Source organism: Phyllostomus discolor, chromosome 3, assembly GCF_004126475.2.
Source record: "Phyllostomus discolor isolate MPI-MPIP mPhyDis1 chromosome 3, mPhyDis1.pri.v3, whole genome shotgun sequence".
NCBI lineage: Eukaryota > Metazoa > Chordata > Mammalia > Chiroptera > Phyllostomidae > Phyllostomus > Phyllostomus discolor.
In genome coordinates, this window is record NC_040905.2 from 61523636 (window position 1) to 61540642 (window position 17007).

The window sequence follows — 17007 nt, forward strand, 5'->3', positions numbered from 1 at the left end:
ATGCTACAGTTTTAATGTGTAACTGTTTCATGTAACTGCCTGTTACATTTTCTACTCGTGTTTGATAAATCATTGATGATCAAAAACCAGGCACTGAAATATTTTTCAATCATTTTTTCTAATTAGAAAGACATTGCACATAAATAATAAGTTTGAGCAGTTACGAATACTGAAGGAGTTTTGCAAGAATTGTTGAAAAGAAATAGGAACTATTCTGCCTGTGCTGACGTATAATTCTGTGAAATTTAGAACAAGTAGAACCTCCATCACAAGGCCACCTGATACTTATTTGATCCTTTAAACCCTCAGTTTGATGTTAGAGTACTTAATAAATATCTCTTTAATGTAAAAATTTAGTAGACTGTTTATCCATCATCAAGTCACCCAAATAACTACATGGTTTGAGATATACAAGACCTCAGGCACTTAGGTATTTTCATTTATGAAGTGCTTTCCCTTCATTAAAAATAACACTGAATCCCAAAGCAGCAAAAAAAAAATACTATCACCAAGCTTTGTTCATTTTACCTCCCATAGGTAAAGCAGATGATTTCCTTGCATTTCTATCTCTGACAGTACTAGTCCAAACTTCCATCACCTTCCACCTGGACTCTTGCAATAGTCTCCTAACTGTTTTCTAAGCACACATTCTTATCTTCCATCTGTCTTCTACCATGCAGCTACAGAGCTATATTCAAACATCAAACATGGTTATGCCCTTCCTAGTTCCAGACTCTTCAATGGCTCCCAATTGCTCTTTGAGGAAAGACCACAGCTGCAATGTGGCTTATGGACCCTGCACCATCAGTGCATCCCTTTCCACTCCAGTTCCCACCAAGCTCTGTGATCTTCCACTCTCTCTTCATCTTCACCTTCTCTAAGCTCCAGTGCTTTGTAAATTCTTGGAAAGCAAGAATTCTAGCCACAGAGCCTTTGCACATGCTGCTTATTCTACTGAAAATACTTTCTCTTTTCCTGGCAAAAGCCTTATTATCTCTTATTTATACTTCAGACATCAGCTCCCATTTGACTTCCTTAGAGAATCACCATCCCCTGACTAGAACACATTCTCCTACATTTGCTGTTACAGCAACATGTACATCTCCTCCGTGGCACTTAAAACAGTTGGCATCACATCATTACACATCTTCTTCAGTGATTATTTGATTCCCAAATTCTCCATTGGATATAAGTTTCTTGTGTCCTAAGGGTCTAGCCCAGGACCTGGCTACAGTGGGTCTTCCTGAGGACCAGCCCTCACCCACCCTTCTGTCCGCACACAGGCCTCTGTGTAAGCATGTGGACATGCTCTTCCATGAGGCTCAGTTCTCACAGCAGGCACTAATGGCAACACTTGCTAGAAAAGAGAAATTTCTTCCTCACTGAATAAAGTTACAGACGCTTAGATCATACTTAAATAGTATATATGAGTATGTGCACTCACTGTTTAATTTTTTAAAGGATAGAGAAAAATGCTCATTGAAAAGGGTGAATTCTTCAATGAGTTTAAAAACACTTCCTAATTTAAAGATGGAGCTATGTTTATCTACAATGTAGAGAAAAATAGCAATAATACCTTTTCAGTAGACAATATATACCGAGTTTAATCATGCATTATTTTAGGACGGCACTACACACATTGCTATATTGGGTATTTGAACTTGCCTGAAAAATTATGTCTACTTCTAAAATGAGTTACAGTCAGAACCAGTGAGGGTAGCTCCCAGTACATGAAAGCACATTGGGTCTAATAAGTGATCTCTGGTAAACTGTGGCGGAAAGTGCACTGGCCAGCATACCGATATGAGTCAAACCTACTAGTTGTTTATGTCCCTTCAGCAATGCTGGAGTAAGTGGCTCCTTGGTATCTGCATGGTAGGTGAAGCGGCACAGCCAGCCAGTGCTGGAAAATGAGTAACGCTGGGATGGCAGCCCGCCAGAAAGATGAAAGGCGCTCACTTATTCAGCAAGTTCCAGAAAGCACAAACTCTGTTATAATTCACTTCATTTTCTTTGTTAAGGTACACTTGACACTATAGTCAAAATACTAAGGTCTGGATACCTTAGTATAAAATTCCAAATATTAAATTAATAAATGTATTCCCTGAATGAACACTGTTCTTTGTCTACAATATAACAGGTCAGAAATTGGGAAATAAAATTATAATAAAAGATGCAAATGTGTTTCCTCTTTTACAACAGAGGTTCTGATCTGGAGTATAGAGCAGGAAATGTGAGTTAAAAAGATATACAGGCCTAGTGATACACAGGACACTCTCAGAAACAAAGAACAGACCAGGTTTCCACAGGCTCCTTCTCTTTGTTATGACCTCTGGGCTCAGAGAAGGCTCACAACATCCTGACAGTGTCTGAGTGCACATCTGAGAGTGAGTCTGAGGGCAAGAAAGCAGCCCTACAAGGCTGTGGAGGGACTTACCACATCCCTGTGCTCTCCTTCCTTAGGTGTGAGGATGACTGAGAGCAAAATGGCTCCAAGGTCATGGTCAGGATAGTGGGGATCTTTCAGTGTCAGAGTCACATCTGTGGGCCTGTGTGGAAAAATATTAATATTTTGAACAATTATTCAATGAATAAGCCAAAAATACACTTTATATGAACACTTTTGTGTTCCTATACACTCCTGTTACAATTTTTGTTGTTATTAAAGTTTCATCAATGAATTAAGTTATCCAATAGTCATGGGCCAACTGGGTGCACTTAGATTCACTGGAAAAGTTTCAGTCCCTCGTGGGGCTCAGGAAAAGCCCCAGGGTTACCTGAAAGGCCAAACACCCACAGCAGCATGGAGAAACCTATACGCACCTGCTCTGTGGTCTCTGAACACGAAGAATGAATGGCGGCTATTTTCTGTAAATTTGACTCCAACAACTAAATAGGGGCACTTATTGACCACTAGCTTCCTTTTGGTTATTTAAGATTTTTTTTTAATCAGGAATATCATATAGAGTAAAAAAATGAGTGGGAGAAGAGAAAAATGAAAAATATAATTTATTTAATATGTATTACAGATACACTTTAAAAACAATGTATAATTACTTAAAAGAAATTCCAATACTTATAACAGTGCTCCTATTTTTGGGTTGTCTAAACCTATGTCTGAACAATTTTTAGAATCAGAAATGCAAGGAAATCAATAATTTGATCAATATTTAGAAGATTTTGGAATTATGTATCTCTGAGGAAGAGATAAATTACTCATTACCCACAATGACTTTTAGAAAGTAAGCAAATTATACATTCAATAGACAATGCATAGTGATAGCTTGTTTCCATATTTTAATTAATATTTAACAAATAGGGATTCATGCCCTCCATAAATCTAAGGGACTATGAAGTTTGGCACTAAATTTGAAGCTTGAAATGCTGGCAAATTAGTAATGTTCCTTTGCTTGTTTAGTCACCTAATTCATTAATTTCATTCACAGAACATGTATTAATAACATATCAAAAGCGACACACTAGGCTAGTTTCTGGGTAAAAACCAAAGGCCAAAGATAAGATCCTTGTCTTCACTGACCTTAACTGTTAGGAAACGATCCAGTTGGAGTCTCACACTGGGAGGAAGGTTGGGTAGGGTAAGTTGGTCCAAATGAGAACTTTTGGTCCTGGTCGTACATCAGAATCAACTGGAGAGTTTTTTAAAAATTGCACAGTCCTGAATTCTGCCCATAAGGACTCTGGCTGTCACTATAGATCCATCAGGGTGGGGTCTGGAAACCTATATATTTATAAAGCTTCCCAAATGATTTTCTCATATGGCCAGGGTTGAGAGCCTTAGTTTCTTTTTAATACTAAGTTATTATAATAGTAGAAAACTCTTTCATATAATCCTAATTATATGAAAGTGAAGGAATGATGTTATTAAAAATATGAAGTTTTCTGATATCAGGGGCTTTAACTGAAAATAAGTAGCCTGTTAGATAAAATATGTGTTATAATAGCTGTGAAGCAAATTGTTCCAATGTTATTTTAGTTACAACTAATCATTATGGTCATATAATAACAACTTGTTCCTTTTATTTTAACAATATGCAATATATTAAGAATTATATTGTATGTGTGTTTGTGTGGAGGGGGATCACAACTTGTTTTCCTATAATCATTATACATAAAAATTAATAGAAAAATCTTCATTATATTTCTATAATGATTACATGATAAAGATTTAAGGACTTTTGCAGTTGCTTTAGGACATTTATTATTTTCTTTCAAAGAGATCCCTTAATGCATTATATAGTAGCATAAGTATTTATATGACTACTATTATAATCCCTTTTCTTACATCCTGAGAGATGGAATTTAATGGCATAATTATAGATATGTAATTTGTACATGGAATTTAATGGCATAATTACAGATACATAATTTTTTAAAATAGTATGTGATTTTAAAAAGTAGCTTGGGGGAAAGGGAATGGTTAGTTAATATGTAAAATAAGTAATGTGGCAACATGAACACCAAATGCTTGTATATATTTTCTTAATTATCCCATATTTTTCCATTTAGTTATTTTTTGCAATAATTTATCTTTAACAGAGAAGAAGAAAAAATTGTGCTCTGTGAGTAAGTCCAGTAGTTTGCATAGCCTTATGCATAAGCCTATGGAAAATATAATGTGGACTTGACAGAAGGACAGCACAGCCCATTCTAGCTGGAGCTTAGTTTTACGATAATAGACTATAAGCAACACCATCTAGGGCACTTCCTCCCACTGTGGTGAGGTGGGGAACCAGCCTTCAGCTGGGTTCTATCTTTAGGTCACCCTGCACTATGGTTGCAATGAAGGACACGAAGGGAGTACAGGCCCTTTTTGTCCATTTTGAGGTAAAAATGACCTTTGGAAGACCAAAAGCAGACACTGTGCTCAAACTTAGTTGACTATAACACATAAGGGGCTCTACAATTTATATTCCCCTGCTCATCTGCATTTGTAGAAATGTAGAGTAGTAATCTGGCCCATTATACTGCTTTCCACTATTTCTGACACGTGATGCAGCAGCAGCACCTAACGCAAACCACCAAAGGAGATTTTACAGCTCCCTTTGCCACCCATTCCAGCAGCACTGGACCCTTTTCAAGCCTATTTTTCCTTCTGTAGTATTAATCAATTCTTAGCTTCTATGTGGAAATGCACTTTGAAAAAATACAAGCCCATAATTAGGTGCAAGAAATAATTAATATTAGTAGTAAAAATATAACTTTACAACTAGTCAAGCAATGGTAAGCTACTGTAACTGAGCAAATATGACCAGTCTGCCTCCATTCCACAGGCATTCCTTGGTAACCCAGGATTACTGGTAATGGCACAATTAGACTCACTCTATTTTGGCTCAGGTGATAAGAGAGTTGCTGTATTTGAAGCAAAGTGCACATGTTTTATTTCCCATATAGTGGCCTGGTTCTTAAGTTAATAAGTATGACTAACAGGCATAATCTTGATGCCTCATTACAACCAGACAAGCAATATGAGAACAAGGAATGTGTCTCTTATCTCTAGATTCCTTTACTTAGCACTGTACCAGGGGAAAGCAGGCATTCAAGAATTTTTCTGTTAAATAGTTGTTGAATGACATAGTCAGGGGAGATGCTATTATTTCCTTTGGGTAAACATGAACGCTGTACTTCAGAAGGACTGCCTAGCACAAAGGTTCACAACCACACATGATAGAACAGCACCTAGAATCCAGACCTGTTGACACTGTCCATCATACTGGCCCATCTGCCCAACGAGGTGTAGTGATTTTACAACAGTTCAGAAATCACCTGTTTAACTCCAGCTGTGTGAGATCCAGAAAGGCTGAGCCCATAAAGTCATCCTGTAGTCCAAAATCATAGTCAAATACCTAAGAAGCCAAAAAGACATTATTATAAATAATTCCAAAATAAGCTTTAAATACAAATATCTTGATACAACATTTGCTTTTGTCTATATCATCAAAACAATAAAGTTTTCTAACATTTATTTTTTAAATAGTATTTGTTTTTGTAAAGTGTGATAAAACATGTGTCAGAAAACATTAAAAAATGGTGTTTAATATCCAACTTGAAAATATTGATTTATACCAAATAGAACTTTAAGAAAGATGAATAAAATCAAATAAAATATAGTAGGTCATCAAAAATGTGGGAAACACAGACTTTGAAGAGTTTCCCATACAATACAAGGGCATCAGCATCACTGGAAGGTGAGTGAGTTGGCAAGAAATTAAACAAATATGTCTTTCATCCCGAACTAAAGATGATGAGAATATCATTCCAGGTTCTTCATATTTCTCAGGTCATAGAAGACAAATTCTATGATATTATGGCATAATGCCATTTAAAGATACAAGCAAGTGAAAACTGAAATATTATGATTAAAGCATTTTGTGATGTTACATTAAGTTAAGTTACATGCTTATTGTCACAAGCAATGACTAGGGGATAATGTTAATGTGATTAACAACAACAAAGGACAAGAAAAGAGAGGATGCATTTCTCTCTTCTGTCAGAACAATTTGCCAGTATCTCCTCTGTGCCTTTCCTTCTTCTTATTCATACTACAGTGAATAAGGCAGACAATGGCCCTGACTTATCCCCATTTAGGGATAAATACCAAAATGGACATGTACAGTTTAGTGATGGACACTGTGGAGACAAATATCATGGTGGGAGCTGCTATTTCAGACAGAGAGTTCAGGAAGGCCTCTGGGAGGAAGTGTGTTCATACAGAGACCCCAGTGATGAGAAAGATTAAGCCATGTTAGTATGGAAAGAACACTCTAGGTTAGGGGTGTCAAACTCATTTTCATCGGGGTCCACATCAGCCTCATGGTTGCTTTCAAAGGGCCCAATGTAATTTTAAGACTGTATAAATGTAACTATTCCTTAACTAGGTACAAGGAGTTCAGCATTGCCAGTGGGTAGAAACAAGGTGCTAGGCTGGATAAAAGAAGGTGGAGGGCCAGATTTGGCCTGTGGGCCTTGTGTTTGCCACCTGTGCTCTAGGTGGAGGAAACAGCAAGCAATTAGCACGTTCAAGGATAATTATTAAGAAGCCAGTGTGGTTAAAGCAGATTGAGAAAGATGGAGAGTAGAATGGGATTGAAGAGCTAGCTCAGAGCCAGATCAGTTAGGGCCTTTTCTAAAAAAAATCTCTAAGTAAATGGGAGTTGGCTAACTTTCATCCATTTACTAAGTTTTTCTTGTTCATTCCCTCAGCCAAGATTGATCAGGGACTTATCATGTGTCAAACAATGTGCGAGGCACTGAGTGAACAGTGGTGAGCAAACTGACGTTGTCCATGTTTACAGTACAGCGAGGGAGACACGTGTTAAACAAGGAGGTGCACAGGTGATGTGTAATTACACATCTTGATAAGTGATGTAAAGAAAACAACAGGGTCTGAAAAGAAACACAGAACAGAGAAGGTCAGAGAAATTTTCAAGATGGAAAAAAATGCTAGTAGATGAAGTTTGGAGCTGTGTTTCTTTGCCCTTTCAAACAGAAACTCATATGCTCATATACTGGAGTATATGAGCCTAAATAGGTAAGCTCTCTCTTGAAAGGACAAGCCAGGCCATTAGGTCTCCAGGATGTGGGAATCCATTGGCCTGAGAGATCCCATAGCCCAGTGCTCCTATGCCCAATTCTCAGCACACTGTTAGAAAGCTAGAAGCAGAAGGAACAATATATACAGCAGCCCTGAATCAGTTACTGTTTTTTCTCTAGTGCAGGTGTACTTCAATTTAAACAAATTTAACATGTAAAAAAATCAATGTTAAAACAAAAAGATAAATACATTTCATTATAAAAAGATTCTTAGATTTGAAGAGTCATAAGGGGATTTATTTAAGTAATAAGTTCCTCTAATACCTCTTAAATTATTCAATCTACAGTCACTTGATTTACATACAGCCTTGCAGGAGTACATTTGTTGTAGAAAGTGCAGCATTCCTACAACAAATAGCCTCCCTGATCAGTCGCATTCTGGAACTTTAGTCTTCGCTCAATGGCATATCACGTGAGTATTGTGGGCATCTTTCCTACTGACACCTAGGTATTTGCAAGTGGCTGCAGTAGTGTATTTTGCAACATAAAATTTACACCACAGATTAGAGAAATTCTCTTGTGCAATCTCTTCTAACTGTACTACCTTAAGGCTTAAAATTTGGGGGAGACTATAGTGACATATAATCAACGAAAACACCTGGGGTACATCCATACACGTGCAGTGAAGAGCTGTAAACCCAGTGCATTTATTAGGCTAGACGACCCACCTGGGTGACTCAACTTTTTTTTTTTTTACTTTTAAACTCTCTTTACTCTTATAATTAGAGTCTTTCCTACTATCCTGATGCTAGACATTTATTTTAGTTCTCAATTCCTGGTCATCAGCGAAGGCATTGATGCGGGACAGAATGGAAACATCAAAATCGATTTGTTAATGAAATTACTAGATATGCTACTTGGTTTCAAGCTCTACACACTACTAGTCAGAGGGAGCATTGCTCTCGGTGGAACTTCAAAAATGCACAGCAGAGAAAAATAATAAAAGGGGGAGGGACCCCTGCTACAATAGCAACATGCACAGCTCACTCTGGTTAATGTTGTTGTCTATATTTATGATATGTTAGGCACTGTGCTAAATACATGACACAGATTTTTTAATTTAATTCTTACACAACTCAGTGAACAAGGTATTGTTTCCATATTTCAGATAAGGAACCCAAAGTTTAAAAGGTTTGTTCCTGTCCCTAAAATTCCAGGATTGAAAGAGGTCAGAACAAAATCTTGTTGTACTAAACTTCAAAAATTTAAAAACCATCACCTGGGCACCCACTCTTGGTGAAGCATTTGACATTTGAATGTAGACAATTACATGGGATCCTTAATTTCAAACCCCCACTCCATTGTGCTGGAAACACAAGGTCACATCAGGTAGAAGTTGCTTGGGGACTCAGAAACAATTCTCTTCATTCTCAAATCAGTTTAGAACAACAAATATGTTATCCTAATCAATGCATTAGAGAGTGGATCAATTTAAATGCTTTTGGATGTAAGTAACAGAAAATAACTCACACTAGTTTCAGCAAAAATGGGGATATGTTAGCTCAAATGACTGAAATATCGCTACGTAATTGTGACTTCAGGGGAATTGTAATTAGGCAGTTTGAATGATTCATATTTTTATTCATGAATTTATTGCAAAAATATTTGGTGAGTCCATATAACTTGCCAAGTACTGTGCTAGGCACTGGAAATACAGCAGTGAACAAAACAAAGCCTTTATTTCTTGGGGCTTACATAGAAGGGAAAGATACAGACAATAAACAAATATGTGTTAGGTAGTCATAGTGCTGTGGAGAAAAATATCTCAGGGTATGGGATAATGGGAACTGCTATTGATGTAAGAGAAGATGGCATTTGAATGAAGTGAGGACACATAATGAGAATAGGAAGTGGAAAGGTATCCAGGCCAAACAATATGATCCAAAATATAAAATTCTACTCAGAAAATATATCCATGTCCCATTTGCATACCCAGGCAGCTTCAAAATAACCATTTCATTATAAAAGAATCATTAAACTCTAAATCACAGAACTGACATTGTAAAGCAAAGAAACAACACAAAACCTAACTGTGGCCATTGCAATTAATCAGCTATAGTGCAAAATAGAAGCTATTTTGCAGAATTGCTGAGTGGACATAGCAATCTTAATCTCTCTGAATCTCATTCACCTATGCAGAGGAGAGGAAATAGGTACAGACAATAGTACAGTGGTTACCAAGACACAGTGCAGGAGTGAGGGGTAGAACAGGGTGAAAGGGGTCGAATATATGGTGACAGGGGAGACTCAACTTTGGATGGTGAACACACAAATGCAATATACAGATGACGTATCACAGAATTGCACTTGAAACCTACATAATTTTATTAACCAATGTCACCCTAATAAATGTAATAAAAGTAAAAAATAATGACACAGGAGATGACAGCAGTTACTTGTAGGGTCAGTGTCAGGATCATGTGCATTAAGCAGCTGGAGAACACAGCGCAGCGCTCAGTGAGCAGTAGCTATTGTTGTGATGACGCAACTGTAGATTCCGTCCCAAGACTCAGCAGCCCTGCAGTGTCTTTCCCAATGAAGCAAAAGCAAGTACAAAGTACAGTCATGCTTTTCATCTTTGTTTTGTTTTCCTATCGATTTTTTAAAATCTAAAGTAATTGAAATTCTTGATTCATGTATTTAGGAACTGTTTTTGAACCACACAGAAAAACATATCTAAGATAATACAAACATCATTTAACTTGGGAGTAATTTTATTAGGTTGCTCTATGAGTTATGGCTGCGAACCTATTTGCATTCCAACTATTCAGTTTCCATTTAAATGTCTAGAAATAAACTCTCTACCCAAGCAGTGCCTCAGAATTAACTACTGTGTTTTGAAAATACAGAAGTGTGGACTCTATCTCCCAGGTCCTGAATCACAATCTTTAGGAGAGAGACTTGGACATCTAGGTTCTTTAAAGCTTTCTGGATAATCCTAATGTACAGCTAGGGTTGAGGATAATGGGTATATAACATCTTTTTAGAGACCTTAAAACCTACTGAGGAATAATTTTAGATTAAAACAGTAATTTGGTCTTTTTTTTTTAACTTGAACCAAGCATAAAGTACCTTTTTTACTTTCTATCTGAAGCTTGAATCGATATGCATTGTTTAAGAAACTTTCCATTTTGTTAAAGTGACAATCTTAGTAACATGGCCCCTAACTGAATTGTCTTGCTAATTCTCAAAATCTTTCTATTATGTCAAAAAGCATTCCAATTTAATACCCAGATTTCAAGCTCATGATAAGGCCAAACAAGCAACAATTTATATGAACATTTTCCTCTTTATATTATTTCTGTCTCTTCCACTGCAACTCTGGGTTTTCACTGTGTACCTTACATATCACTGTTAGTGAAATGATAATGGAGAATTTTAATTCAATTCAGTGGAAATGGATGCCGAATGTACCCTGTTGTTTCAGACGTGTGCCAGAGCGTCCCTGAGGACACAGAGTGGGCTCCAGCGACTTGCGGCTCACTACAAAGTGCTGCATTCTAACTCCCTCTTCTCCTCCCACCTCATTATCAGCATTTCCCAGCCCGCTCCTCCAGACTTGTTTTCCCTCCTGCCCTTCCTGTGAAGGCATGCCAACCAATTGCAAAGTACATTCTTATTTATTTTGTGCAGTCTTGAAAAATGGCAGTTCCAGGATATTTTTTTGAAAAGTATCTGTTTTTACTAGAAATGGTAGAAGCACTGCAACTTCATTATGATTTTATAACTTTGTTCAGAATGGGATTTTGTTTCCCTCGGTAACCTTTACATTGACAGAAATCGAATAACAGGGTCTATGTACATCGACTTCTTTTTCCTTTAACTAGAGATGACGGGGTACTCCTTAATATTTTCTAACTATCTATCTAGCTCATGGATACATTTTCATATTATCTGTCACTACAGTTTTGGTTAGTCCCTAAGAAATCTTTGAGGCATGATTAATCTCCTTCGTGGAGGCTGTGGTTATAATATTAAAATCAAGTCAGTCAATCACACAAGGCTGTGTAGAGTAAATAAAATAATGCATTTTCATGTAATTCTAGTAACTTAAAATATCATTTCTACCAATGCATTTTAGTTAGGTTTTTGTGTGTGCAAGATTAGGTAAAAGTGGGTAACAAAAAAAAATGGAAAAAGAGTTGTTTTTTTTTCAAAAGAAGCCCTATGCAATTAATATAAAATGAAAATCAAATGAAAAATATCAAAGCATATTAAAAAGCATAAAGTAATACACAAAATAAAATACTGTCATTTTGTGTTATATTCGTCTTTGAGAGGCCAGTCTCATTTCTATTTAATGCAAAACCTTTTGTAACTCACTAAGCATCTTCTGGGTGGCAGGAGTGAAGCTGTAGCTGCTTACTGCTGTGCCCCAACACTCAGGGTGGTGGGAAGACAGACCCAAACAACCCATGGGTTTCCTCTGCCAGCTTCTTTGCTCACAGGGTGTCACCCACCTGCATGCAGTGTCACTGTCTTCATGTGCAGTCCAAGCACATCTGTTATATATATCCTTGCTCTCTCAAACCAAACCAAAAAATTTTCCATTATTTTGTTTGGTTTTGAACCAATTAAGATATCCCTTTTAAAATATGCATTTTGACATTTCGATTTTTACATAGATTAATACTCATTCTTGAACACATAACAAAAGCTAAAGAACCCAAACAATATCTAGTGTACTTGGGGCAGTTCATTTGTAACCCTTGTAAGGACCAGTGCTCCACATCATCTTTCATAGAGAGATATCCCATTAAAGAAACAGATCCACACAAATGAATATAAAAGTAACTCCCTTTTCACCCAGAACAAGTAGAAGGAAGGAAATAACCAAGATCAGAGCAGAATTAAATGACAGAGAGACTAAAAGCACAATTCTAAGGATCAATGAACCCAGGAGCTGGTTCTTTGAAAAGATAAACAAAATCGACAAGCCTTTAAGCAGGCTCATCGAGGAAAAAAGAGAGAGAACCAAAATAAACACAATCAGAAATGAGAGAGGAGAGATTACAACTGATACCACAGGAATACAAAGGATTGTAAGAAATTACTATGAAGAACTGTGTGCCAAGAAATTTGAAAACCAAATGAAATGCACAAATTTCTAGAAAAATACAATCTTCCAAAACTCAATGAAGAAGAAGCAGAAAGCCTGAACAGACCAATAACAGCAAATGAAATTGAAGCAGTAATAAAAAAACTCCCAACATACAAAAGCCCTGGGCTGGATGGTTTCACAGGAGAATTCTATAAAGCATTTAAGGAAGAGCTAACCCCTATCCTTCACAGATTACTCAAAAAAATCCAGAATGATGGAAGACTCCCAAACTCTTTTTATGAAGCCAGCATCATTATAATCCCAAAACCAGATGAAGACACAACAAAGAAAGAAAGCTTTGGCCAGTATTGCTGATGAACATAGATGCTAAAATCCTCAACAAAATATTGGCAGACCACATCCAACAATACATTAAAAAGATCATACACCATGACCAAGTGGGTACAATATTCACAAATCAATAAATATAATACATCACCTAAACAAAACCAAAGACAAAAATCACATGATCATATCAATAGATGCAGAAAAAGCATTTGATAAGGTATAGCACCCATTTATGATAAAAACACTCAGCAAAGTGGGAATAGAAGGAGCATTCCTCAATAAAGGCCATATGTGAGAGACCTACAGCCAACATCATACTCAATGGGCAAAAATTAAAATCTTTTCCACTAAGATCAGGAACAAGACAAGGTTGTCCACTTTTACCACTTCTATTCAACATAGTATTGGAAGGTTTAGCCACGGTGATCAGACAAGAAAAGGAAATAAAAGGCATCCAAATCAGAAAGGAGGAAACAAAACTGTCATTGTTTGCAGATGACATGATAGTGTACATAGAAAATCCTATAGACTCTGCCAAAAAACTGCTCGAACTAATAAATGAATTTAGTAAAACAGCAGGATACAAAGTTGATATCCAGAAATCAAAGGTATTTTTTATACCAACAATAAAACAGCAGAAGCAGAAATCAAGAAAAAAAAATCCCACTCAATATAGCAACAAGAAAAATAAAATACCTAGGAATAAACCTAACCAAGGATGTAAAAGACCTGCACTCAGAAAACTACACAACACTGAAAAAAGAAATCAAGGAAGACACAAACAAATGGAAATATATACTGTGTTCATGGACTGGAAGAATTAACATCATCAAAATGTCCATACTATCCAAAGCAATTTACAGATTCAATGCAATATCTATTAAAGTACCAATGGCATATTTCACAGATATAGAACAAACACTTCAAAAATTTATATGGAACCATAAATGACCCCAAATAGCTGTGGCAATTTTGAGAAAGAAGAGCAAAGTAGGAGGGATCACAATACCTGATACCAAACTGTATTACAAGACCACTGTAATCAAACAGACTGGTACTGGCATAAAAACAGGCGCATAGACCAACGGAACAGAACAGAGAGCCCAGAAATAAACCCAAGTCTCTATGGTCAATTAATATTTGACAAAGGGGGAAGCAACATAAAATGAAGTAAAAATAGCCTCTTCAACAATGGTGTTGGGAAAACTGGACAGCTACGTGCAAAAAAATGAAACTTGAGCACCAACTTACACCACACACAAAAATAAATTCAAAGTGGATAAAAGATTTAAACATAGGCCGTGACACCATTAAAATCCTAGAGGAGAACATAGGTGGGAAACTCTCAGATATTTCACACAGCACTGATATGTCCCCTACAGCAAGGGACATAAAGGAAAGAAAAAACAAATGGAATCTCATCAAAATAAAAAGCTTCTGCACGGCTAAAGAAAACAGTATTAAAATAAAAAGAGAACCAACTGTATGCACAAACATATTTGCTAATGATACCTCAGACAAGAGTTTAATCTCCAAAATATATAAAGAACTCATACAATTCCACTCTAAAAAGACAAGCAATCCAATTAAAAATGGGCAAAGGACTTGAACAGACACTTCTCCAAGGAGGACATACAGAGGATCCAGACACACATGAAAAAATGCTCAGTATTGCTAGCTATCAGAGAGATGCAAATTAAAACCACAATGAGATACCACTTCACACCAGTCAGAATGGCCATCGTAAACAAAGCAACAAACAACAAGTGTTGGAGAGGTTGTGGAGAAAAGGGAACCCTAGTGCATTGCTGGTGGGATTGCAAATTGGTATAACCACTGTGGAAAACAGTATGGAATTTTCTCAGAAAACTAAAAATGGATCTGCCTTTTGACCCAGCAGTTCCACTGCTAGGATTATATCCTAAGAACCCTGAAACACCAATCCAAAAGAACCTATGCATCCCAATGTTCATAGCAGCACAATTTACAATAGCCAAGTGTTGGAAGCAACCTAAGTGCCCATCAATAGATGAGTGGATCAAAAAGCTGTGGTACATTTACACAATGGAATACTATGCAGCAGAAAGAAAGAAGGAGCCCCTATCCTTCTCGACAGCATGAATGGAACTAGAAAACATTATGCTAAGTGAAATAAGCCAGGCAGTGAAAGACAAATACCATACGATCTCACCTTTAACAGGAACCTAAACAACAAAACAAACAAGCAAAATATAACCAAAGACATTGAAATAGAGAACAGGTTGACAGTGACCAGAGGGGAGAGGGGAGGGAGTTTCAGGGGAAAAGAGGAAGGGTTTGCAGGAACAAGTATGGGAGATACATGGATAGAAACAAGGAGGAGTAGAAATGGGAGGGAGGTGGGGAGGGCTGGGGGGCGGGCTGGGATAGGAGTAAAAGGCAGAAAACTGTACTTGAACAACAATTAAAATAAAAAAAAGAAAATAAAAAAACCCTCCCTTTCCTTCCCTGATTTTTCTTGAAGGGACACTAAATGACATCCAAATGGCCCAGGTGTCCTTATTCATACCTGCTTTCCCTTCCCATCCATTTTCTTCATGATTGCAGCTGCTTAATTGATCTCTCCTAAAATTCCCTTGAAAGAAAATTTCCTTTACATCCCACTTGTCTTTTTAAAATTCTTTTTTCATCCCCTACTCAGTTCTTTATTGTGAAGGTACATACTTTTTTCTTATGTAAATATTTCTTTCTTTCCATAAGTGAGAAGCAGGAGAAACATCTCTGACCCCGCAGGTCTTCTCTTCAGAGAAAGGTGGGTTGGTGATGAATATGCTCATGTTAATAATTCTTATGCAATCACACATTATGTTCACTATTGTATTGAATTGATTTCCTCTAACCAAAGTACACTTAAGACTATATCTTATGTGAAGACAGGTCTATTCTCCCCATAATGAATTCTAGAAACTTATCAACTATAGACTTAGGAAATTCTCTTTCCATCGATCTTATAAACTATCATGCTACTATTTTAATAAAATCTTGTCTCCCCCCCTTTCTGTGGAGAAGAGAAATAACAGGAAGCAATACATTTGAAAAGTTGAGGAGAAAGAGGGTGCTCAGAGACTTCTGAAAAAATTATGTGAGATTTTTGCTTCATGTGCCAGTTGCAACAATTTAGAAAAAAGATGGGGTGTGTGATGTGGTAATAGGGGAAAAAGGCTTAGTCACTGAATGGGTCCTCAGAACACAGGAGCCAAAAAGAATATACGACCTAGAGATATGGATTAAAGGAAAGTCAAGTATGAAAACAAGGCAAGGAGTTAGGGGTGTAATCTTTTCCTTAAATTCTTCTTTAAAAACTACATCAAACTAGAGAAAATAATTTTTTTCATCTTTGATAATATAACAGAGACAGGAATATTTCTCCCGCTATTATCTTAACCCTTCTCATTTTCCAGGTAAAGCATTTTGTTTGCAATCCGGACTGGTAGGTCTCCTGACAGAATTATTAATCAGAAAGGCTGGGCTCTGTGTAAGCTTTCCTTGTTGCTAGCTCCTATGGAGACTGGTTTTCATACGTCCTCAAAGTGCACAAATCAGTGGACTGCACAAAGCAGAAGGTGATGGACTTCATGACACTCCTAAATGACTGGCACCAGGTCTGTTCTGAAGAAGCCTGCTCCCCCTGACTCCCCTTCCCCTCTATCTCATGTTCAATCACATCATTCATGGACTAGAATTGTGCACGGCAGAATATATCTCTGGAGAAAAATCTTGTCAGAGAGACATGACAAAAACCATCAAGCAGGGACTTTTATGACACATGGCGTTAGAGAAAACCAAACTCTGGCTCACCTTCACGTACAGCGGCTCCCTGAGGTGGTCGACAAGAATGGAAGCTTTCTCCTCCCACACCGGGTTGAGGTTCTTGTATATTATTTTACTTCTAAAAACTTCTTTTCCTCCAATTTTAAACTTCACATAAGGATCACTTGTGCCTGTTAAAGAAATGCAGATCAATTCAT

General features: G+C 37.0%; 1 protein-coding gene across 10 annotated transcripts in view; it reads right to left on the bottom strand.

The window, feature by feature from the left end:
* The window catches only part of MCTP1 (multiple C2 and transmembrane domain containing 1), a 471427-nt gene that overhangs the window by 217729 nt on the left and 236691 nt on the right, over positions 1–17007 (bottom strand). For all 10 annotated transcript variants that reach the window (XM_036020549.1, XM_036020547.1, XM_036020545.1 and 7 more), the window contains exons 3-5: positions 16838–16980; positions 5785–5864; positions 2438–2549 (exon numbers count right to left, since the gene is read on the bottom strand). In XM_036020549.1, coding sequence (XP_035876442.1) covers positions 2438–2549; positions 5785–5864; positions 16838–16980 — 335 coding nt within the window. The remainder of the gene's footprint in view (positions 1–2437; positions 2550–5784; positions 5865–16837; positions 16981–17007) is intronic.